Source organism: Chiloscyllium punctatum, chromosome 5, assembly GCF_047496795.1.
Source record: "Chiloscyllium punctatum isolate Juve2018m chromosome 5, sChiPun1.3, whole genome shotgun sequence".
Taxonomy (NCBI): Eukaryota; Metazoa; Chordata; class Chondrichthyes; order Orectolobiformes; family Hemiscylliidae; genus Chiloscyllium; species Chiloscyllium punctatum.
Genome location: NC_092743.1, coordinates 79,202,707 through 79,228,541, shown reverse-complemented (window position 1 = coordinate 79,228,541; position 25,835 = coordinate 79,202,707). Strand labels below are relative to the sequence as shown.

The 25,835-nt window shown below is 41.4% G+C and overlaps 1 protein-coding gene across 7 annotated transcripts in view; it reads left to right on the top strand.

Moving 5' to 3' along the window:
• Window positions 1-25,835, top strand: part of rims2a (regulating synaptic membrane exocytosis 2a) — a 1,169,411-nt gene that overhangs the window by 495,607 nt on the left and 647,969 nt on the right. Inside the window, exon 1 of one of the 7 annotated variants that reach the window (XM_072570610.1) lies at window positions 25,391-25,655. The exons of the other annotated variants lie outside the window; for them this stretch is intronic. Within the exon in view, the coding sequence (XP_072426711.1) occupies window positions 25,597-25,655 (59 nt within the window). The 5' untranslated portion in view covers window positions 25,391-25,596. Of the gene's footprint in view, window positions 1-25,390; window positions 25,656-25,835 lie in introns of those variants that run through there. 7 annotated transcript variants of the gene reach the window in all.

Here is a 25,835-nt window from a genome sequence, read left to right as displayed (position 1 = left end):
CACTTAACCCATTTACTAATACATTGGCTTTTATTGAACTCTCTGCAGGACAACTGCTCCTTCAGGAAAGCTTGAATAGCCCTTGTATCTTGTCGTAAGGGCTTGGATACTTTGTTTGAAGATATCTTCCCTTCAGCCAATAATCCTTTATTCCACTCATCTCTCCTATATACTACTACTGCACTCACAATAGTGATTACTTCTGGTCTTTTAGTTATAGTTAAAGCTACAATCTGATCCATGGCCTTTTGGTTTTGAGTTTTATTTTAAATCTCATTCTCACAAACCCTGCTAAGTCCCATGGGTTTCCCTCTCACTTTCCAACATTTCAAACAACTGTGTCCCATGTTGTGACAAAGAAACACCTTCACTTCTAACTTGCATCTCTACCTTTTAATACTTTTCCTTCATCTGAAGAGGAGATATTGGATATTCCCAGCTATCCATTCTATACCCTGGGTACTTGGTCTCCTTTTTTGCTCCCATTTTCAATCCTTTTGAAGGTGCTGAGAAAAGATTCAACATTATGAATTAGCATATTATTGCTCTCTATCTGGTAGTTGCAACCTTTTGGTCCTTAGCATGGGCTTCCTGTTATGGAAAATGGTAAGTTTTTGCATTCCTCTTAGTAAATAAGTGCTTCATTCTTACTTGTCTCCTTTTTCTGCTATCTCTAGTTTCTTTTTATCCTTATTTTAGCACTGCTTTGTGAATATCAGTTGATTGCAATGTTTCGCTATCCAGACATATGAACCAGGAACAAGCATAGTCCACTCAGTTCTTTGAGCCTGCTCCACCATTCAATAAGATCATGGATGATCTAATTTCTATATTGATTAATATCTCAATAATCTTTTATCACCTTGGTAATTAAGGATCTATTTACCTCTGCATTAAAAAATAGTTAAAGGTTCTGCTTTTGAGGAAAGAGTTCCAACCATTTTAGAGAATGTTTTCTCCCCCTCATCTTTGTCTTAAATGGACTCCACTTTATCTTTCAACTATGACTGTTTAGCTGTCTGGGGAGAAAATATTTGACAAATTCCCCAACCTTAAATTAACACTGTTCGTGTTACTTAGCCCCAGAGCAGATAACCCCAGTAGTGCAGGCTGTAGGCATTAGCAGGATGCAGCAATCATGTAAAGTAGCAAGCCGGACAATATTCAATGCTGGTTGCAACTCTGTCTACAGATAGTAGTCATGTTTCGCTGTTCCAGTTGAACTTAGCAAATGTCTCTTCCAGTATCATAGGTTATGTATTGGTTTCACCTTGAATTAGTTGTAGTAAATTTGCTGTATTGCAGTGACGAATAGCTAGTTCGAATGATGGGTGCAAATTGCTTCCAGTGTATTTCCTGTGACCTGTGAATTTCATTGTAATTTCTGTGCTGCATTTGCTTATTGATTAAACTCTGACCAAAAGTAATTGTAACAATTTGGCCAACACCCAAACCATTCCCAGTATAAAGTTTATTTTATGTATACTATTTACTTCATTTGTATATATTATTTCTTGGAGGGTGTTTTTGTGAATGGAAGTCTGCGTCTGGTAGCGTATCACAGGCTTTGATGCTGAGTCTCTTGCTATCTGTTTTGTGTACTAATTTTTAGACATAAATGTAGGAGCATTGATCAGTAAGTTTGCAAATGATACAAAATTAGTGGTGTGGTAAATACCAAGACAGAGAGCCTTAGGTTACAATATTATATTGATGAGCTGAACAGTAGCAATGGATTTTAATGAGCACAAGCGTGAAGTGATGCATTTTGAGAGGATGAACAAGGCAAGGAAGTTTTGAATGGTAGGACCCTTTGTGTGTGCATGTTTGTAGATCCTTGAAAGGCAGCAAGCCAAGTATATAAGGTGTTTTAATAATTTGGAATATTTGCATTTATTAGTCAAGTCATTGAATACAAGAGCAAGGAGGTTATGATGGAGGTGTAAGTCATTGAACATAAGAACAAAGACGTTATGAGAGAGGCGTATAAATGTTAGTTAGACCACAACTGGAGTACTGTGTGTAACTGAAGTACATGACCTATTCCAGTATCAAACTTCACCTGAGAACCAGTCCCTTAGATATTCAACTACAAGGAGACTTTCAAAACTATGACTCTATGTCTGAAGTTGAAGTGTACAATATGTGTATCTATGATCATCTGGCATAAGTCAAATTTAAGCTGTACGTGACAGATTAGGATTCTGAGTGTCAATGGGCATATTCTTTGTAAAATTAAATGCAAAGTTCAAAATGTCAACATCTAATTTGTCCTGAATTTTAATTCACCTGATCGTTCTTTAAACAATACAGAAAGGTGAGAGAAAGTGGCAAATATATATCACGTGTAGAATCTTTCAGAATATCTTTGAGAAGTTACCACACAAGAGACTATTGGAGAAAGTTAAGAATTTATGGAAGAAAAGGAAATATACCAATTTGTTTAATGGGATATGGGAAGTACAATGCTTGGAATACTGTGTATATTGTTCACAATCATCTATAGGCTTTTGATGAGACTGAGCAGCTTTTTTTTGTTATTTACTTCAGTACATAATTCTTCATTATGTCATAGTTGTGATCTCAAGTACAGCGATCAAATATATTACAATATAGAACAAATGCAGTGTTTTATGGTAGGCACCAAGAAGTCAGAAATGGATTGGAATGGATACAAAGATGGAAGGAGGGCAGATGCATTACCATTCTGTTATATCCTGGGGCCTTGATTTAGTGTTGCTCAGAGCTGTCCCATGCTATTAAACATCAGAACAGACATTCATTCGTTCTAGGATGCTTTGACCAAAGGCAAGTCCTTGGCTCATTGTCTGCTGATGCTTCATCCTGAGCAGTTTTCTTGGAAGTTTTTTTATCATTGGTATTTTGACATTGTTTTCCACTCTTAGGGTAGGCCCAGGAGGCAGGCCCCAGACTGCCAGAGTAAGGAATAAATCCCACACCAACGTTATTCTGAACGAGCCACAAGGGTAACCTATCCCAAACTTCAGATCACCAGATAATAAGAATGCAAGCCGATATATACCACTGGCATGCCAATAGTGAATAACTTAACTGTTATGAAGTATAAAGCATCTTCTGTCTGATTTTTTTAGCAATCAGGAGAGATATTGATAAATTCTGGTTCTGAAATATTAATTTTTATTGAAAGAATGATGGAGATTTTCCTCAAGATACTGTAATTTGTATTGTGAGCCAGCTACCTCATTCTAAAATATCTACTAAACTCCCATGAATTAGGTTCTGATAAGAGATTGAAATGGACGGAATGAATATGCCGTCTTATTGCTTCGTATTCCCAATAATCAGTATGTTTGAATGGGAAGACTAATACCATTTCTTGCCTTTGGTGTGCATACTCCAGTTAAATAATTCAGTCACAAAAGTTTTCACACATCCAATATCACATGCTTGATTTCATCCATGTGCATGCGCACACACATTAAGACTGGATACAGATAAAGGTCGTGCACCTTTCCAGGTCATAATTGATTCAGTCTCTGATATATGATTTGCAGTCTCTCACATAGCAGGCCTTTGGTTTTGTGAATGTTTTTAGTGATTAATACAAGGTCCTAATAAAGCAAATGGTTCAAAGCAGTTTGTTAGTCTCCTAAGTTAAATATCTAAGGTGTTAGTTCTCAGGTAAAGTTTGAGGATATTTTCTCATTAACCTGTAACAGAGATGTTATTATATACCTCTGAGCTGGTAGGACTTGAACTTAGGCGTACTGGCTCAGAAGTAGGGACACTAACACTAAGCAAGAACCTTCCAGGTGAAGGTTTAACTTTGAAAAAAAATCACCTATTTTTCTAACCAGTCTATTCAGAGATGTTATTGCACACCTCTGCAGCAGATTGGATTGAATTCGGGCTTCCTGGTCCATAGATAGGAATGCCACTACTGCACTGCAGAGGGCCCAGGTGAAGTTTGACCTTTTTTTTCTAATCAACGAGTTCAGACATGCTATTTGAAATAACTCCGCAGAGGCTGGTCTACTGTCACCAAGTTAATCTTTATTTAATATGTGCATAGTAAAAAGGCTCTGACCAGCCAGTTCAGACCCAGTTCTTGGAATGAAGAGAATCTCAGACTCCTGTTTGTTTTTCTTTGGGCAGAGTCTGGGATTCTGTCACCCTTTTTTTATTTGTGCAAGGTACGCTGGCTGTGGTCAACCAGTTCAGAGCCAGTCACTAGAATGAAGAGAATTTTCAGACCCCTGTTTGTTTATTTTGTTCAGCACTTCCAACACCAGGAAAAAGACCATGTAGTCAGGAATCTTTAACAAGAAAAACCCATCAGGGGCAATGCTTAACATGAAAAAATATGTGGAGGGGATTGGTGGGGATTAAATCAAAATAGAGTTGGAGAAGGAAATAAAGCCTACCAACCCCTGTAGCGCCCACCTCTCCCTAAAGGCATCAAAAGCATTGATTGACACCATGTACTCCATCTCCAGGAACATCCAAGCTTGAACATAGCCACAGACTCCTTTTTTTTGTCTCTTTTCTAAAGGCAATGCTACGCTCCTGTTTTTTTCCCCCCTTTTTAACCCCCACACTACCACCTAACTGCGGTAGTGCTTATTTTTTTCCCCAGCACCCATGTTGTGTGTGTGCAGGTGTGAGACACAGTGAGAGACACAAGGTGTACGAATCTTTATTCAATTTCCACCACTAGGAAGATAGGAAAAAACCGGGGTGACCAGTGACAAGCACTGCCCTTCACATCAAAGGGCAATGCTGTGTGATCAAACAGTGAAGGGAGGGCAGGGATTAAATCAAAATAGAGCTGGAGGGGGAAATAAAGCCTACCAGCTCCTGCAGTGCCTACCTCTCCCTAAAGGCATCGAAAGCATTGATTGACACCATGTGCTCCATCTCCAGGAACATCCAAGCTTGAACATAGCCACAGACTCCTGTTTATATCTGTCGGCCAGAACCTTGATTGGCTTATGTTAACAACCCCAATGAGGAATCTCAAACTTGATGAGATCCACATGGACTTTGTACCAATTGCAGCATTCTTCCCCAACTGGCCCAAAGTCTAGGCATGTAGCTCCGTTCTTTTTCTTGTAGCTTCTTCTGGGACATTTTCGCACCAGGTCTGGTTTCTCAGACACTGGTGGTGTGTATCTTTTGTGTCCAGAGAGTCCTGGAAGAAATTCTTCCTCTTTGGGTTGTAATGGTATTGAGGCTGTGATATTGGCTGCATCCATCTCAGACTCTGAGGTTTTTTTTGACTCCAGGCAGAGAGGTGGAGGGGATCCCCAGTTTCTGCTAGGCTTTCTGGCTGTTCTGAGGGTGTGGGTCTATTTTGCTCCTGCCTGACTTGTGAGGTAGCAGCTTTCTTGTGATCTACACGTTTGTTCAGGACAGCCTGACCTACCCAATTTTTGTATGTCAAACCTTGCTTTGACCCCTCCTTGTATGGCCAATTCCCTGGTTGAGACCAAACTTTGTGCCCTGAAGTAAACTGTGTCTCTCACTTAGAGGAAGTATGTGGCCGGCCTTGCCATTCCCTCCCCCTACCAATTCCTGTAGTTGCGTGAGGGATGGTCCTATAATCAAATATGTTCTGGGACAGTTTCCTGAAGAAGGGCTTATGCCCGAAACGTTGATTCTCCTGTTCCTTTGATGCTGCCTGACCTGCTGTGCTTTTCCAGCAAAACATTTTTAAGCTCTGATCTCCAGCATCTGCAGTCCTCACTTTCTCCCTGGGACAGTTTGGTATCAAGTGTAGTTGTAGGCTATTTCTTTACATCTACTTTCAAATGTTAGGACTGCTCTTTCCACAGACCATTGGACTAGGGGTGGTATGGAGTTGTTCAAACATGTCAAATGCCATTCAACTTTAGGAAATGCTCAAAGTCCCTGCTGGTAAAGGGCGTCCCATTGTTCATGACCAATAGCTCTGGGAATCTGTGTATTGCAAACAATGTTTACAGTTTTTCAATCTTCATCCTTGAGTTTGACAATTAACTCCACGCATGCCCAACCACTTCAAATGGTATCCACAATGATTACAATATTAAGCCTTGGATATTTGACATGTAACTGAGCCCAGGGTTTACCCAGCCATTGCCATACATGTGGGGGAGCTGCTAGTGGTAAATTGTGTCCTTATTGGCACTCTGGACACTGCCCCCCTCTCAAGGTGGCTATGTCAGCATCCAGTCCTGGCTATGAGACATAACTTCTTGCCGATACATTCATTTTGGAAATCCACAGGTGACCCTGGTAAATTTCATTTCCGCCACCTCCAAATAGACCCCACCACCAGGGATATATTTCCCTCCCCACCCCTTTCCGCCTTCCGCAAAGACCGTTCCCTCCGTGACTACCTGGTCAGGTCCACGCCCCCCTCCAACCCACCCTCCAATCCTGGCACTTTCCCCTGCCACCGCAGGAACTGTAAAACCTGCACCCACACCTCCTCCCTCACCTCTATCCAAGGCCCTAAAGGAGCCTTCCACATCCATCAAAGTTTTACTTGCACATCTACTAATATCATTTATTGTATCCGTTGCTCCCGATGTGGTCTCCTCTACATTGGGGAGACTGGGCGCCTCCTAGCAGAGCGCTTTAGGAAACATCTCCGGGACACCTGCACCAATCAACCACACCACCCCGTGGCCCAACATTTCAACTCCCTCTCCCACTCTGCCGAGGACATGGAGGTCCTGGGCCTCCTTCACCGCCGCTCCCTCACCACCAGACGCCTGGAGGAAGAACGCCTCATCTTCCGCCTCGGAACACTTCAACCCCAAGGCATCAATGTGGACTTCAACAGTTTCCTCATTTCCCCTTCCCCACCTCAACCTAGTTCTAAACTTCCAGCTCAGCACTGTCCCCATGACTTGTCCGGACTTGACCTACCTGCCTATCTCCTTTTCCACCTATCCACTTCACCCTCTCCTCCCTGACCTATCACCTTCATCCCCTCCCCCACTCACCCATTGTACTCTATGCTACTTTCTCCCCACCCCCACCCTCCTCTAGCTTACCTTTCCACGCTTCAAGCTCACTGCCTTTATTCCTGATGAAGGGCTTTTGCCCGAAACGTCGATTTCGAAGCTACTTGGATGCTGCCTGAACTGCTGTGCTCTTCCAGCACCACTAATCCAGAATCTGTCATTGTTTTTACCTGGTAAATTTCAGCCAGTATCTGGTGGCGAACCTAACTCAGGACAATCATTCTTGCTCCCCATAATAATATGCAGTCTTCTACAGTGATCTGGTCTCACCAGATCCAGAAAAGTTTCAATTCTGGTTATGATGGCCCTTTTGATTCCCCCATCACAACCAGCTGTTGGTGACAGGAAGGGTGTCCAGAAAGTTTAAAACCAGAGCAGACTCTTCCAGGAGAGGCAGCACCCAGTGGTATATCTGCCAGTGGCTCAAGGCATCTGCTACTTGGCCTCCAACTTGTAATTGTACACACTCGGAATAAGAGCCCACTGCTGAATTTGGCCAGAAGCTTTGGGCGGCATGGCCTGTCTTCTTTAAATAGCCCTTGTAGGGGTTTATGTTCTGTAACAATTGCAAAATTATGTCTGGAAAGGTATTGGTGGAACTTTCTCACACCATAGATGACTTCCAAGCTTACCTTCTGTATCTGGGCATATTTGCAGTTGACATAAGTCAAAGTCTGGGAAGCATACACTGCTGGGCATTCCTTTCCGTTGGGCCAGCAAGCCAACACTATCTCAATGCCAAATGGGGAGGCATTGCATGTGAGTGCCACATCTTGCTTGGGACTGTAGTGGGCCAACACCTTAGGTGACAATAGCTAATTCACTTCCCTAAAGGCTATTTTTTGGCTATGAGGCAATATCCAAGGTTGACCCTTTTTCAGTAGCAGCTGTGAGGTCACCCTCACTTTATCTTTCAATGGGTGTAACTCCGTCTTGTTGGCTGTGTATTCGAGGTAGGTCACTTGAGATGTCTCAAACGCACTTTTCCTTCTCAGGCAAACACCTGTCTTGGAGAAACTTTCAAGCACGATGTCCAAGTGTTCTTTATCAGCCTTCACTATTATTAGTACACCATTCAGATAAATGGCAACCTGGGGTAGACCTTGTAAAGTGTTCGCCATCGTCTGCTGGCAAGGGGTGTAGTCTGATGATGCTCCAAGTGGTAGTCATGTATGTTAGTCCAACCATTAGGGGTATTGATTGTGGCATACGTCTGGGACTCCTCATCTAGTTGCAAGTGCAGGTACGCATAGCTCGTGTCCAGTGTTGTGAAGGACAGCAACCCCTCCCCTGACAATTTTGCATACAAGTCCTCTATGCGAGGGATTGGGTATTTATGCAGCTGCGAGAAGCACTTTACTGTTTGCTTCAAATCTCCACAAAGGCTTCACAATTGGTACAACTGATGCTGCCCATTCCACAACCGCTGCTGCCCGTTCCACAACCAGTTTGATGATTCTTTTGCTTTTCAGCCTCTTGATTTCTGACTGTCTTTTTGTATGTAAGGCAGTGGCACTGGGTGGGCCTTGGAGAATTGAGAAATTGCTTCCTGGTCAACATGTAAGGCAGCCTTAGCTCCTTTGGTGGTCCCTAGACCTTCCTGAAAAACCTCCAGATATTTAATTTGGACTTCACTCAGGCAGTCATTTTCTAATTGAAAAATGGTGAGCTAATGAAGATTAATCTTTTTCAACCAATTCAGCCCCACTGAGCTTGGTCCTGAGCCTTTTATTACAATTAGTGATAACTGCACCAACAGTGTCTCCTCAGAGATTGGAACTGAAGTTGTACCTTTAATCTGTAATGGTTCCCTGATACGTGTGCTTAATCTGGCTGAGGCCTTACGTAAATTAAAGGAGTTGGAGTCCAGAGCATATTTTGTTAAACTCTGGTTCTGCAATCACTGTGCTGTATCGACCTCCATGAGAACTGGGTGACCATTTAGCCAGACATCTATTTTGGTTCTGATTTGGATGTTACCAAGCAGTTCAACTGTTCCAAATCAATCTAGGTAAACTTTCCATGGTGTGCACGATCTTAGATATCAGTCGAGGAGTTCTGTTATGCAAGTCAGGCCTCATAGGATTCCTTTGCTGTCTTGAGTCCACATACCGGCAGCAATTGCAATGGCACACTGGCCCAGGTCCCTAAAGAATATTCTCGCCATGTGGCCGAGGCTCAGATTTGTTTTGGGGCTTTGCTGTGGGCTGATCTTTGGTTCCTCTGCCCAGGATATGTCCTGTGTCAGGCCTACACTCAAATGGTGTTCCTCAAGCTTGGTCAGAAACGTGAGGATGTCTACTTCCATCAGGATATCCTATAGCTCACGTGCTATACTTGCAGCATTTTCTGATGATGACGCCAATTGTAGTGCCTGTTTGGAGTATAATTGGGCTTCAGCTGGTAAGCACATTTGCATGTTTACGTCATTAATCTCACATACCAAACAGTCTCTCAGCAATTCATTCAAGGATAACCCAAAATCACATGCCTCTACCAGTCATCTTAACCTTGTCAAAAATCCTGATATGGTTCCCCTGATTCTTGAATAAAACTAATAGCATCTCAGAATTAGTGGAGTTTGGGGTTGTAATATTCTTTGACTAAATCCGTCAACTCTCAGAAGTGTCTTGTGCTGGAGGGAAAGTTAGGCTCCTAATAACTGAAAATGCTGCAGGTCCACAAGCAGTCAGAAGAATTGCTTGTTGCTTTTCATCTGCCCCAATGTCATTTGCTGGAAAAAAAAATGCCTTTGAAGGCGATTGAATGAGTTAGGCTTCTCAAACAAAGGCCAGAAATCTTACCCCAACTCAAAGACAACTGTTGCGAGCAAATTTTCTTCAGGAGTGTATCGTTTTCTCTCATCATCACTGAAATAACTTAAGACTCCATCACCAGTTTACCTTTTCTTTAAACAACACAGTACAGGGGCTCTGACCAGGCAGCTCAGAGCTCATCTGTGTAATGAAGAGAATATCTCAGACTCCTGTTTATATTCTTTTTTTCCCTTCTACCCCAAACTATCACCAAACAGCAGTAAGAAAGTCTTGTTTATCTTTTTTTTCCTTTATCCCCACACTACCGCCTAACTGCGGTAGAGAGTCCTGTTTATTTTTTTATTTAACATTTTTCTTATTTAGCTGTTCAGAAATGTTATTACACACCTCTGGAACTGGTGGGATGTGAACTCAGGTTTCTCACTCCAAGAGTAGGGACAACTACCACTGTACCACAAGTGGGCCCCAAATAAATAATGTGAATCCACAGGCCTCTTTGAACGTTCCTAAGGATCTGAATGGTCAAGTATTTATTCTAATTTAACCTATTTTTCTAATCAACTTGTTCAGAGATGTTACAGCAGTTGTAACTTGAATGGAGGCCTATTGGTCCAGAGCCCCCAAAAGAAAGGACTACCACAAATAGGCTGCTAATTGAACCCATGCTTTCCAGGTGGCAACCCAGGTGAAACCTGAAATTATTTTTGGCTCCCATGTCCTCTGTGCATGCTTTTTGCTCTATTTACAGTAAAATAAACAATCTGCCATCATCTGAATTGTAGTGCAAGTTAGTTAAGACTGCTAACTGCCTCAAGAAGTTCAGCCAAGTTCTTATATTCAAATAAGCACAATTAAATTAAATAGTTCGAAAAGTAGATGAAAAGGTGGTGTTGGAAATCTTGATGTTTACCTACTTAGAATAATGCTATTTTTGACCATATTTCCAATCTGTCTATACCATCCAAAATAATTTAGCATTTTCTGTTCAGAGAAAGTTTTTTTTGTTAAACTATTTTTCGACTCAAACTGTTCAGACATCCATTATGCAGCTCTGGAGCAGGTGGGACTTAACTGAGATCTCTGTCAGACGTAGAGCCACTATCTCTACACCGCAAAAGGAGCCCACCCAAGTGAAGTTTGACATTGGAATAGCTTATGTACTTGAGCTGCTTGATGCCTTGCAGGTAGTTTGAGCATCTCATTCTAAGGTTGGTTGACAACTGATTGTTCCAGTTGATCTGCTGACTCCCAGGGCAATATGGTTGCAGTCTCTCAATACATTTTGGATCACATGACCATAGGGTTAATAATTTGAATGGTCTAGATTGAACTGGGGTAGCCATAGTGATACGATAAGAAATTGACAGTGGTAGCTGACTATCAGTTTTCATTTTCACCCGATATGAAACTTGAAGATAGTGTGTCTGTAAACTTTTGGTATTTGAAGTTTTTGGTTTCCACAAGTGGCTGTGAGCTTCCTCCACTGATGTTCATATTTAATTAGGTATTTGCTTGATACTGTCTGTCGTCCAAATGCCAAGTAAGCACTTAACTAATGCCTTGTTTACACCTTGAGTTCAGTTTTTTTTTAAAGATTGAAAGTTCATAATACAAAATGACTTGTTTTGGGTATGATACCACCTTCAAAGTGATGTTGGTATGAAAATGACAGGATTATGAGAACAAGTTTGATGTATCCTTAATTCAGCTATTTATACCAGAATTGCATCCGACTTGCATAAAGCTATTTTTCTACTCAATCTGTTCAGAGATGTTATTTCACACCTCTGGAAAAGATGGGGCATGAACTGCGGTCTCTTGGTCAGAGGTAGGGACAAGAAATGCAGAAAATAAGAGGTAATTTTGCTGTAAGACTTGCCAAAGTGGAAGTCATTGAGAATTGTGTTCATCAGCTCTGAGTCCTGAATACCCCTTGTGAAGAATCAGCTTCAGTGATTTGCACAGTCTGAAAGGATTCTGGTAGCTGTCCTTCAAGCAGTTTCATATAGTGATTTTTTTATTCACATCCTTTACTTAGGGAGACCTTACCATTTATTTCATTGTGGACATTTTCATACATTTTCTGTGTTACTGGGGTGGGGTGGGTGGGGGTTGGGGTGGGGGGAGAGAGAGAGAGAGAGAGAGAATTTTTTTTTTAAAAAGCCTAGTTCATTTTCCTTTCACTCCATAATAAAAGTTATTTAATTATGGGGCTTTAAGCGTGTTCCCAAATTGATGTCTTTGAGCAGTTTATTTATACCAGTGGCAGCATTTCATGCATTTTTAAACAAGGAGCACTATTCATTCATACAATTTTCTTATGCTACATGCACGGAGGAAAGATACAATGGAAAAAAAGCGCTTTCACTTTTGCAAAATATTAAGACCAATAAGAATAATTAACATTTCACGTGACTGGAAGAGCTTGGTGAGAGGGTGGAGCTTTCCATTGACCTTGAATTTCAGTGGAAGTCCATATAGCTGAAGATAGAAATCTGTAGGCTTTCTTTGGAAGAGGACATGTGCAGCAGGTCATGTTAGCAGCCCCATTAATTATTGTATCCAGAGAACTCGTTTCCCTTTCAAGATGAGTTTGGATTCTTTCAAATCAGTTTTCAAGGAGGCTTTAAACTTTCCATTCTGTGCCTGTGTGAAGACCAGACAATATAATTTGGTTTCTGCAATGATGTTTCTCCTGTTGTTACTTCTGTTGACTGCCAAAGCAAGCTGGTGTTTAAAATTTGAAAGTGGATTATTATAAATAGATGCAATTATATGATGACTGGAAATTGATACACAATGACAAGCAATCAATCGTCTGTTCATATCAATGGAGTCACTTCCACCTCCCACGGTCAGAGCCATAGATATAGTATAAAGGCAGATGTTGGTGCTCCACATATTCTTGTGTATAATCTGTTTTATTAAATCTCCTTTGTTATCTCGCATGTATGAAAGGTGGTCTGGGAGCTTGTTGCCCTTGTTGTTTCAGAGCAACTCTTGGTCGTGGCCAGTGTGACATTGCTTAAAAATGCCTTCTAGGCAGGTCTGTTGTCATCACCTTTATAAACTTAGAGAAGCTTGGCCAACTTGCAGTTCCAAATGTCAATTGACCTGGCAGCTATCTTAAAGGTCGTCAGTTGCCTTTTGAAATGAGGACATGCACATTTTCTTTTAAACATTGCAATGTCTTATGTCTGCTTCATATTACACCTTAAAAGTGTGGAAGAACAGGTGCAAGAGCCACATAGGATGTGGTTATATCAAAGGAGAGGACATCCCAAAAAGTTTCCACACAATGATTGCTTTCTTAATGATGTTTCTCTAGAAATCTGCTTATGGAACCATGATCCTGTAATTATCCAAATTTAAGAGGGGAAGTTAATCCCTACCATTAACATGAAATAGGATCTTAGCAAATTGGCAGCATATGTTACACCACACCTGCTTTTCTTTTCCATGAGCTGATCTAAATCAATATCCCTCTTGTGCAATTCATTAAAGTTTGACCTTCAAAAATCCTCTAAAGGACAAAACTAAACTAAGAATGGACAAATCTTAGAAAGCTGAGTGTGATTGATGATGGAATATTTATTGATGTCATTTATATTGATTTCCAGAAGGCAGGCAGTGGTGTTCTACATAAGGGACTGTTAACAAAACGAAGCAAGTTATTAACATGGCCTGGGAATTAATTAGGAAGCAGACAAAGTTAAAAATCACATAACAACATGCTATAGTCCAACAGGTTTATTTGGAAGCACTAGCTTTGGGGCACTACCTCCTCATCAACACCTTCATCACTCTACTTTCTAAATGATGAGGAGCTAGGCAGTTGAAGAGCAGAGAGATTTAAATGTTCAAGCATTCAGATCACAAAGAGTAGTGGGCAAAAAGAAAATGAATTTAAGTTCCTAATGGAATATTAGCCATTATTTCAAAGTGGCTAAATATAAAGTGTTGAATGTAATGCTACAATTGTGTAAAGCTCTAGGAAGGCTATCTAATGTGGAGTATTGTATTCCGTTCTTCTCAAGGACTCTCAGCAATGATATATTAGTCTTCAATGGGGTGCAGCATGGCTGGAAAGATTGAGAGATTAAGTTTTTAATTTAGTGGACCTTAATAGACTAAGCTTTGATAGACTAGGTATTACTCCCTCGAATATTAGAGATCAAGGTGATGGAATTGAGTATTAAGATGACTAAAGGAATTGATAAGTTAAATAGAAACCGAGAGGACTCGGAACATTGGGAAATAACCTTTAGTCACTGGTGATGTGAGGAAATACATCTTCATGTAATGGAGGAGAAATCTGGAATTTCCTGTCACAAGAGCTGTTCAGGGTGGACCTGTTGAAAGTATGAAAAATTTGAATTAAATATAATATTTAACCATGGCATTAATTGCTTCAAAACCAATGTGGATAACTGAATAAAAGAAAAAATAAGATTATGATCTAACTGAAAGACTAGAAAAGTTAAAGTGATCAAGAGCCAACTCCAATATTTTTCTGTTCATATCAAACCACAAAGTGGAGTAACAAGAACTGTTTGTTTTGCCACCGTGATTACTCAGTGTGCTTCTTTCTGTTTTACCTTTATTTTTTCATGAGTTGTGGGCGTCCTAACATAGTTCGCATTTGCTACCCATCCCTAACTGACCATGAATTAAGTGGCTTGTCCAGCTATTTCACAGATGCACAGGCAGGAAGCTGGAAGAACACAGCAAGCCAGGCAGCATCAGCTGCAGATAAAGGAGGGGGTGGCGGGGGCAGGGCAGGGTTCATCCCCTTTATCTGCAGCTCTCCCTACACCCACCCTGCCTCCGCCATCCCCTTAATCTGCACCTCCCTCCACACACACCCCCAGTCCTGAAGAAGGATTATACCTGAAACATCAACTTCACCACCTCTTGATGCTGCCTGGCTTGCTGTGTTCTTTCAGACTCCTGCTTGTGTATTTCAGATTCCAGCATCTGTAGGTTCTTTTGTATCTTACCAGCTATTTCAGAGGACAGTTAAGAGATGACCATGTTATTGCATCTGGAATTGCACATAAGCTAGACCAGAAAAGCATGGCAGATTTCCTTCTTTGAAGGACATTAGTGAACCACATGGTTCTTTGACAATTAGTTTCAGTAATGGCAACTATCATCAGAAATTGGCTCAGTGTCTTATTTGGCAAGGTTCAGTTGAGGGTTTCTCTGCACAAGCACCAGTGAATTTTCTTGCGCTTCCATTCCAAGTTGGCCTCATTACCTATGCACCTATCTCTGTGGCATTCCTCTTGTCACAATCTTCCACTTGCTATTGGATGGCTGTACTCTGGGATCCCTGGCACCACCTTTAAAGTTCAGTCATTCAGCTGCCCCACCTGGTACCTGATAATTGTTCCAGGAATTTCAGGCAGAGGCAAATTTATCCCTGCTCTGTCCACTGAATGATGGCTACATTCTGAAATGTGTCCTGATGTGCTGGTGGTGATGGATGTCTGCAGGAAGGAGCTGGAGTCACCAGATTGCCAGTCTGACTTTTTTTTTGAATTGTCACCATCTAGCTTTTATAGGAGAATGGGAAGTTGAATGTCTGTGAGATGAGAAAATATCATAATGAGATCATAACACATGTTACAGGCCTCTTATCGCTCACCAGCAAGAATTCTACCTCACCAAAGTTTGTGAAAAGATTTGTAGCTCGGGTGCTCGCTGTTGTGGTTCTGTTGGCCGAGCTGGGAATTTGTGTTGCAGACGTTTCGTCCCCTGTCTAGGTGACATCCTCAGTGCTTGGGAGCCTCCCACTGAGGATGTCACCTAGACAGGGACGAAACGTCTGCAACACAAATTCCCAGCTCGGCGAACAGAACCACAACATTCTATTTCACCGTTCAACACTTGGTTGGAAATGGAAACGTTTGCCTCCTCACTGGCTATCTTATGATTTTCTCCACTGCTTCACCATGGCCCACATTGTTAGGGTATGGAAAGATAAAATCCTGGCTGCTTCTTCAGATTAATTGCATTGAAATTCCACCAGCTGCAGTCATGTGATTTGAACCTATTTTCCCAGAGCATCAGCCTAGGCTTCTGAACAACTAGTCCAGTTACATTACCGCTATGCCACTATGACTCCATAAATTTAAATCTGTCTGCCAACATGTCAAGTTTATAATCGACACATAGGGATGCAGGTATTGATTGGCTGTATTTTGGTATTTCCTCTTTGAAATAGAGGTGAGTATAACCTCAGAATTGTGAAGTCTTTACTATAGGTGCCGAGTTAAATGCTGCTTTTGAAGTGAATTCACCCTAAAAGGACAAGAAAATCAGCCAATGTTCTCAATCCCGGATATGAGGTATGTGCATCTCATATGAGAACATTGGTAGTATTTGTTGTGTTAAATTATACAGCAAAATGGCTATTTGCTTGACATGTTGGAAGATAATTAGTACTTATGGGATTGAATTCAAACAAGAAGTCTAAACATAGAAGCATGGATGTAGAAACATTGAAATAGGAGCAGAAGTACACCATTTGTCCCTTCATATCTGCTCCACCATTCAAATGACTATGACTGACCATCCCAACACATTACCTTTTTTTTTGCTTTCCCTCTGTACCCTTTAGCCCTAAGAGCTATATCTCACTCCTCCTTAAAAACATTTAATGTTTTGGCCTCAATTGTTTTCTATCATAGAAAATTCCACAAGCTTACTGTGCTCTGAGTGAAGACATTTCTCATCATCTGAGTCCTAAATGACTTTCCATATCCTTAACCTGTGACCACTGGTTCTGAACTCTCTGTTCATCAGGAACAACTGTTGTTTAGATCAGAGTGGTGCTGGAAAAGCACAGCAGGTCTGGCAGCATCCGGGGAGCAGGAATATCGATGTTTTGGGCAAAAGTCCTTCATCAGGAATAGAGGCAAGAAGTCTCCAGGATGGAGAGATAAATAGGAGTGGGTGGGGAGAAGGTAGCAAGGAGTGCAATAAGTGAATGGGAGTGGGGGTGGAGGTGATAGGTCAGAGGGGAGGGTGGAGCAGATAGGTGGGAAGGGAGATTGGCAGGTAGGACAGGTCATAGGGACAGCACTGAGCTGGAAGGTTGGAACTGAGGTAAGGTGGGGAGAGGGGAAATGAGGAAACTGGTGAAGTCCATATTGATGTCCTGGAGTTGGTGTTCCGAGGCGGAAGATGAGGCGTTCTTCCTCCAGGTGTCGGGTGGTGAGGGAGCGGCGGTGGAGGCGACCCACGACCTGCATGTCCTTGGCAGAGTGGGAGGGGGAGTTGAAATGTTGGGCCACGGGGCGGTGGGGTTGATTAGTGCGGGTGTCCCGGAGATGTTCCCTGAAGCGCTGTGTAAAGAGGCATCCTGTCTCCCCAATGTAGAGGAGATCGCATCGGTAGCAATGGATACAATAAATGACATTGGTGAATGAGCAGGTGAAACTTTGATGGATGTGGAAGGCTCCTTTGGGGCCTTAGATGGTAGTGAGGGAGGAGGTGTGGGCGCAGGTTTTGCAATTCCTGCGGTGGCAGGGGAGGGTGCCAGGACAGGAGGGTGGGTTGTTGGGGGGCATGGACCTGACCAGGTAGTCACGAAGGGAACGGTCTTTGCGGAAGGCAGAACGGTGTGGGGAGGGAAATACATCTCTGGTGGTGGGGTCTGTTTGGAGGTGGCGGAAATGTCGGTGGCTAATATGGTTAATGTGAAGGTTTGTAGGGTGGAAAGTGAGGACCGGGGGGTTCTGTCCTTGTTACGGTTGGAGGGGTGGGGTTTGAGGGCAGAGGTGCGGGATGTGGATGAGATGCGTTGGAGAGCATCTTCAACCACGTGAGAAGGGAAATTGCGATCTCTAAAGAAGGAGGCCATCTGGTGTGCTCTGTGGTGGAACTGGAACTGGTCCTCGTGGGAGCAGAGGTGGAGGAATTGGGAATACGGGATTTTTGCAGGAGGTAGGGTGGGAAGAGGTGTAATCCATGTAACTGTGGGAGTCAGTGGGTTTGTAAAAAAATGTCAGTGTCAAGTCGGTCATCATTAATGGAAATGGAGAGGTCCTGAAAGGGAGGGAGGTGTCAGAGATGGTCCAGGTGAATTTAAGGTCAGGGTGGAATGTGTTGGTGAAGTTGATGAACTGCTCAACCTCCTTGCAGGAGCATGAGGTGGCGCCGATGCAGTCATCAGTGTAGCGGAGGAAGAGGTGGGGAGTTGTGCCGGTGTAACTACGGAAGATGGACTATTCTACGTAGCCGACAAAGAGACAGGCATAGCTGGGGCCCATACAGGTTGCCATGGCTACCCTTTGGTCTGGGGCAAGTGGGAGAATTCGAAGGAGAAATTGTTAAGGGTGAGGACCAGTTCAGCCAATCAAATGAGAGTGTCAGTGGAAGGGTACTGTTGGGGATGGAGGGCTCGGAGGCCCTGGTCATAGTGGATGGAGGTGTAGAGGGATTGGATGTCCATGTTGAAGATGAGGCATTGGGAGCCGGGGAAACGGAAGTCTTGGAAGAGGTGGAGGGCATGGGTGGTGTCTCGAACATATGTGGAGAGTTCCTGGACTGGGGGGATAGGACAGTTTCGAGGTAGGTGGAGATGAGTTCGGTGGGGCAGGAGCAGGCTGAGACAATGGGTTGTCTAGGGTGGTCAGGCTTCTGGATCTTGGGAAGGAGGTAGAATCGGGTGATGCGAGGTTCCCAGACTATGAAGTTGGAAGCTGTGGGTGGGAGATCTCCTGAGGTGATGAGGTTCTGTCTGGGAGATGATGGTTTGGTGATAAGGGGTGGAGTCATGGTTGACCGGGCAATAGTGATGGTTTGGTGATGGGGTGAGGTCATGGTCAAGGGGGCGGTAGTGATGGTTTGGTGATGGGGAGTGGAGTCATGGTCAAGGGCGCGGTAGAACACAGAACAACTGTGCTGTGTTTACCTTGCCTTGTCCTGTTACAGTTTTATAAGATTTTGAGATAATCTCCTCGTTCTTCTAAACTCTAGTGAATATAAAGCTAATTGATTCAGTCTGTCTTTATATGGCAATCCTGTCAGCCCAGGAATCAGTCTGGTAAACCTTCGCTGTATTCCCTCCATAGCTAGAACAATTTTTCCTCAGAAAAGGAGACGAAAACTGCACAAATGATCCAGGTATGGTCTCACCAAGTCCCTGTACAGTTGCAGCAAACATTGGCTTTAACTCGATTGAAGAATTTTAGACCATTATTTGTAGAATTTCCTTCCCTGTATTGGCTATAGCGCGATTCTGGCCCCATTAGTTTAAATGGTGCAGCGATTGCATGATTTTCTTATAACTTAAAATTGCATGAGAACAGAACTATTGTATTATATCGGAACTGACAGTACTTGAATCCTCTTACAATGAAGAACAACATACCATTTGTATTTTTCACTGTCTGTTGCACCTGCAGGCTTACATTCAGTGACCAATGTACAAGGATACCCAAGTCTCATTGCACCTCCCCCTTTTCCAATCTATCACTATTCAGATAATCCACATAAAGTTGTAACATGTCTTCCTTGTTCCTATTTTCTATGTTCAGCTAATGGAGACATGTATCCCATATGCCATCTTTACCACTCTATCTACCTGTGCTGAAATCTTCAGGGATCTATGGCCTTGTACACGAAAGCCCCTTTATTCCTTAATACTCCTGAGGACCGACCATACATTATATTTATCTTTTTTTTAGCCTTCCCAAGACACACCTTGTACTTATCAGGATTAAATCCTATCTGTCATTGCCTTATCTTATTTACCAGCTGGTCAATATCAGACTGAAATTAGAGACCAATCCTCCTCACTATCAACAACAACATCAATTTTCATGGCATTTGCTAACTTACTAATTAAATTACTAATTAAACAAGCAAAACTAATGTCTTTTACAAGACATTAGTTCTTTTGCAAGAACTGAAACAAACACTACATTGGACTACATTAGCAGAAAACTGGCCACCAGGATACATGAACATCAACTAGCCATAAAACGACGTGACCCTCTCTCACTAGTATCTTTACACACAGATAAGGAAGGACACCACTTTGACTGGGACAACACATCCATTCTAGGACAAGCCAAGCAGAGACATGCATGAGAATTCCTAGAAGCATGGCATTCCAACCAGAAGTCTATCAACAAACACATTGACTTGGATCCCATATACCACATCCTGAGAAAAGGAACAGGAAATGACATCACCATGGGAAATGACATCACCAACCCAAGGAAACCCACACATAGAAGTAGAAAACAGGAAACACCAGCAGTGCTTCATCTGAAGGCTCACTGAAGATGCTACCTAGTATAGTGACGAAACATCTGAAAACGAACCTTCCAGCCCAGCGAGCAAACCTACATCCAGAACCTCAACCTGAGCTACAAATCTTCTCAGAACTCACTTACTAATTATACTTTCTACATTTACACCCAAGTCATTAATTTATATAACAAGCAAAAATGGTGTTACTGGTACACCACTGGTCGTAGGCTTTCAATTACAGAAACAACCCTCCATCATCACCTTTTGTCTTCTGTTTGTAAGCTGATTTTGTATCCAATTTGCATACTGTCCTTGGATCAGATGGGCTTTTATCTTTTGGACCAGTCTTCCATGTGGGATCTTGTTGAAGCTCTTACTGAGGTTCATGTAAATCACACCAATAGCACTATCTTCATCAATCACCTGGTGCTGTGTGATTTTTTAACTTTGTCCACCCCAGTCTAACACCAGCATCTGAGCATAATGCTCAGCAATATATTTAGTTACCTTTTCAAAAAAATGCAATTTTATTGGTCAAATAGGATCACACTCTCACAAATCCATGCTGACTAAACCTATGTGCCTTTCCAAGTCTTGTTTAATACTGTTCTTCAGAATTTTTCCAATAATTTCCCTACTGTTGACATCAGACTAACTCTCTGTAATTATCTAGCTTAACCTCTCCACTCTTCTTGAACAAAGAAACCATGTTAGATATCATCCAGGTATCTGGCACTTTACCTGTGGCCAGCGAAATGTTACATATTGCTGCCAGGATCCCATCAATGTTGTCCCTTGTCTATCATTAGATAACTGTAATTAAGCCCTGGAGGATTTATGCACCTATAAACCTGCTAAAGCATCGAATACTTTCTCATTATTAATCTTAATGTGTTCTAGAACCTCATCATCCCAACTGAAATCCCTGCTTACAATGACTTTCTCTGTGCAATCAAATGAGTATTCATTTAAGACTGTGCCAACATAGCGTTATACGGTATTAAATCCTTTGGTCCAAATTATCCATGCCAACCAATTATCCTAAATTAGTTTAGTCCCATTTGTTAGCACTTGGCCCAAACCCCTCATCTACCCATGCAGATGCTTTTTAAATGTTGTAATTGTAATTCAAACAGCAAAGGCAGTCGCTGAACATTTTTACTGCTGCGTCAGATAGTAACGTAGATTTCTTTCTTGGTTGATTCACTGACCATGTTGTCTCTACCTTTGCCTCTCTTCCTCCTTTTTACAGTGCCATTGTTTTGATTTTTTTTGCCTCAAAAGATTGCCCCTTTGCTGTCTGATAGGTCCTACTCTTTCCCTGGTAATCTCTTATTCTTAATATATTTATAAAAACCTTGGGGTTTTCCTTGTTCCCAAAGAACTTTAGTGGCAACTCTTTGCTCTCTTAATTTCCTTTTATAGCAATTTTCTACACTCTGTATATTTTTGAAGGGCTTCCTCTGTTTTTAATAATCTGTACCTAGCGTAAACTTGCTCGATATTTGTTTATTGATATCATCACATCCAGGGTTCCGTGGACTTGTTGCCGTTGTCCTTCATTCCTAAAGGAACATGCTGACCCTGAATTGTCATTACAGTATTTTTAACTTCCCAAATACCTGCAATAGCTTCCCAATCTGTGTTTACCAGTTTGTGTCTAATGATATTAAAATTAGTCTTCCCCCAGTTTAGACTCTTAACGTCTGCACTGTGTTTATCCCTTTTCATAATGACTTTTAAACTTAGAGTAATGGTCACTATCCCCAAAATGCTCACCTACTGAAACTTTAAGCATTTGACCAGCTTCATTTGCTAAGTTTAAGTATAGCACAGCCCCATCTACAGTAGAACTATTTATGTACTGGTACAAAATGCTCTCCTGATTGCACTTGAAAACTTCCACACTCTAATACTTTTACTCTAGGGTGATCCCAATTAGCAGTGTGACCCTGTTTCTCTGACACCTTTGTGATTTGCCTACATATGTGCTCTTCTATTTCCCTCTAACTATTGAGAGGTCTGCCGTATAATCCCAGCAAGGTAATCGTCCCTTATTTTTATTTCATAACTCTAACCCAACACTAGTCCTGTTACATCTCCACATCCTCCTCACAGTTCACCCTCCCAACCAATTTTGTGTAATCTGTAAACCTGGGGATATTCAATTTAGTTCCCTCCTCTAAATCATTCATATATATTGTGCATAGTTAGAGTCCCTGTGGTACTCAACTGGTTACTGCCTTCCATTGGGAAAACGGTCTGTTTATTCTACTTAAATTTTATATACTAATGCTCTTATGCAGGATCTTATTGAAAGTCACGTAAACAACATCCACTGGCTGCCTCCTTATCAACTCCATTCGTTACATCCTCAAAGAATTGCTGTGCAATTGTCAAGGATTTACCTTTCATAAATCCATACTGGCTCTGTCCAAGCATATCCCTATTTTCCAAGTCCTCTGCTACTAAATCTTTTACAATGGACTCGAGGATTTTCTTCACTACCAATGTAAGGTTAACTAGCCAGAAATTCCCTATTTTCCCTCTACCGTTTTTGAATTAGAAGGATTATGTTACCAACTCTCCAATGCATTGGAACTGTTCCAGAGCTTGTAGAATCTTAAAAGACATCCACTAATGCATCCACTATTTCTCAGGGCCACTTCATTAATTACACTGGAATGTAGATAATTCAGCGCTGTGGATTTATTGGCTTTTAATCCAATCAGTTTCTCCAGCACCATTTCCCTCCTAACATTGATTTCCTTCAGTTAATCTGTCTCACAAGATTGTGTTCTCCCCAACATTTTTGGGATGTTATTTGTCTTCTCCCTTGTTTGGTTCTGTCTTCACTATGTTTTTAACTGGTCTACCATCTTTGTTCCCCATTATAATTTCCCCTGTTTCTGACTAAAATGGACATACATTTGTCTTCACTAATTTTCTTTGCTTTCACATACTTGTAGAAGTGTTTAAAATGTTTTTTTTGTTTCCTGAAAGCTTACTCTCGTATTCTATTTTTCTCCTCATAATCTCTTTGGAGAGGGGAGAACATTGTCAGAAATAGGAGGGAAAGCAAGTCTCAACAGATTCTCTCCTCAGAGCAATGAATACACAAATCTTGATAAATGCCATCGTTATGCTAGGCTGAGCCTAAACTAATTACTCCAAGGATCACATGTTTGAATGTGAAAAACACAATAGTTCTCATCACTTTCACTCAAGCACACTTCATTGAGTTTCACAATTCTAGATCCATATCTTTTGTGGCTTCCCATAAGTTTTGAAATAGTTCCACATGTGTTGCCTTTGGTACTTATCCACCAAACTGTTATTTGTGTGTGAGTCTAAGTGGTGAGGGTTGACAGGTTTTAGAGAATGAAAGGAAAGCACAACACCAGATAGCCTGCTGCTATCCTCCTGTAATGAATTCACCACTTTCAGAGGGTTATAAGAGTATTATGGCTAGTGCTGTTTCCAGCTGAACAGTCACCTAACTTGTTCTTCTTTCTTTCATGTAAATGTGTTGAGCTTAACTGTATTGTGTGGCACTGAAAGTTTTGTAATTAAACATTTAAAAAGAACACTTTACTGCCAAAAGATCTTCTCATCTTGCCATCAGTGCATATATATCAACACTTGCAGATCCAAATGGTGTGTATTTATAAAACTTGGAGCCCAAGCAGAATCTTCAGTCATGTTTTTTGGTAGCTGCTGTCAGCATCCTTTTGCTATCAGGACAGCAGTCCTAGACCAGGAAAACAGACCCTTCAGTCCAACTAGTCCATGCTGACCATGTTCCCAAACTAAACTAGTTCCATCTGCCTGCGTTTGACCCAGATCTCTCCAAACCTTTCTTATTCATGGACATGTCCAAATGTCTTTTAAGTATTGGAACTGTTACGTGTATCCAACATTTCCTCTGGCAGTTTATTTCACGCACAAATCACTCTGTATAAAAGAATTTGCCCCTCATGTCTTTTTAAGATCTTTCTCCCCTCAGTTTAAACTTATGCCCCCGTGTTTTGAACTCTCCCACCTTGAAGAAAAAGGTCTTTGCTATTCACCTTATCTGTGCCACTCATGATTTTATAAATTTCTTTAAGGTCACCCCTGAACCTCCTTACACTCCAGTGAAAAATGTCCCAGCCTATCCAGACTTTCCATATAACTCAAACCCTCCATTCCTGGCAACATCCTGGTAAATTTTTCTGAACCCTCTCCTATTTAATAATATTTTTCCTATAGCAGGGTGACCAGAACTGCACCCACAATGGAAGGGGTCCTGTACAACCTCAATACGACTTCCCAATTCCTATATGCAAAGGGCTGAGCAATGAAGGCAAGCGTGCTAAACATCGTCTTCACCACTCTGACTACTTGTGACACAAATTTCAAAGAATTGTGTACCTGAACCCCTCAGTCTATCTGTTCTAAAAGACTATCCAAGGTGTTGCTATTAATTGTACGAGTCTTGCCCAAATTTATTTTACCAAAATGCAATATCTCACGTCCAAATTAAACTCTATCTGCCTGTTCTCAATCTTGTTCAAGATCTCTTTGTAATTCATTCTACACTACCTCCTATTCTGGATTCAGTGAGGAGAGAGTGCTTGTTTGTTTCGACATTATCATAGTTCAAACCTTCCACAGCTAATTCTTGCTCTGTCAAAGACAGTAGCAGCAGTGCTTCTGATAAGCTGCAATGAGCAGTGCTGACTAAATTGGAATGACTTCTAAAATTGGCTGGGCTCCAACCACATCAGAAAATTATACATAATTGATTACTTAGTTGTTTGAAGTGATAAAACATATTTCCATACCATTTTATGCAATATAACAGTGCATATCTGTACCAGTATATTAGTTTTAAAACAATGTACTGAATAGACAAAATATGCTGTGAGATATGTTTGGGATTCATCTTTCATGATTAAAAAATAAAGAGCATTTGATGTTAGAAGATCAATAGTACATGTTAAATGTTTGTGTTGTAGTTTCAAACAATGTTTTAATAACCCAATGTTTTGCATGGTATTTTGTGAGCACCACTATGCGGAGTTCTAAGATTGCAGGTTGTGAAAGAAGTTAATTCGGAGCTATTACATATGGGGGTTTTATTTCAATCTAAACGGATAATTTGGAATGAAATAATAATTTCTGTGCTGCAGAGGGGAATGCTAAAGACAATCCTGCATTTTACAGGCATAACTGCGAGTCAGTAATCAGTTAAGTACCATAATCCTCCTTAGAGGGTAAAATCTTACTTGACCTCCAGCTATATACAGCACATGATAACAGCATTAAATTGTAAAACTCATCAGTACTCTTCCCAGTAGTCTTCACTGTAGGTCGTCCCCTATCAAAGTTGGGTTGGTAGATCTTAGTTTTGAGATGGTAGTGTGGAGTCCAATCGTTCAATGTTGTTAAAATTTCAAAATATATGGGAGTAATTGTGTATTCAAACCTCGGCAAAACTGCATTTGTTGGAAGCTTTTGTAATTTTGCTGAGCCTGGGAGATTAAAGAAAAGTACTTTCCAGCTTGGATTTGATGCGTTCTTCTGGACAGAATGCTCTCCAGCTTCCAGATGTGCAATGGCAAATAGAAAGGTAAAGCCAGATAGTACATTTAGCAAAAATAGATTGTAAAACATGATCATATTCTTAAAATAGGCATATAAAGCAGCAGAAGGATAATCTGCTGATTTAATTACTTTGCTATTCATTGTAGTGTTTTTTAATAAGTGGTTAAATGACCTGATGTTGAAGTGATGTGTTCTGCTTCATTGT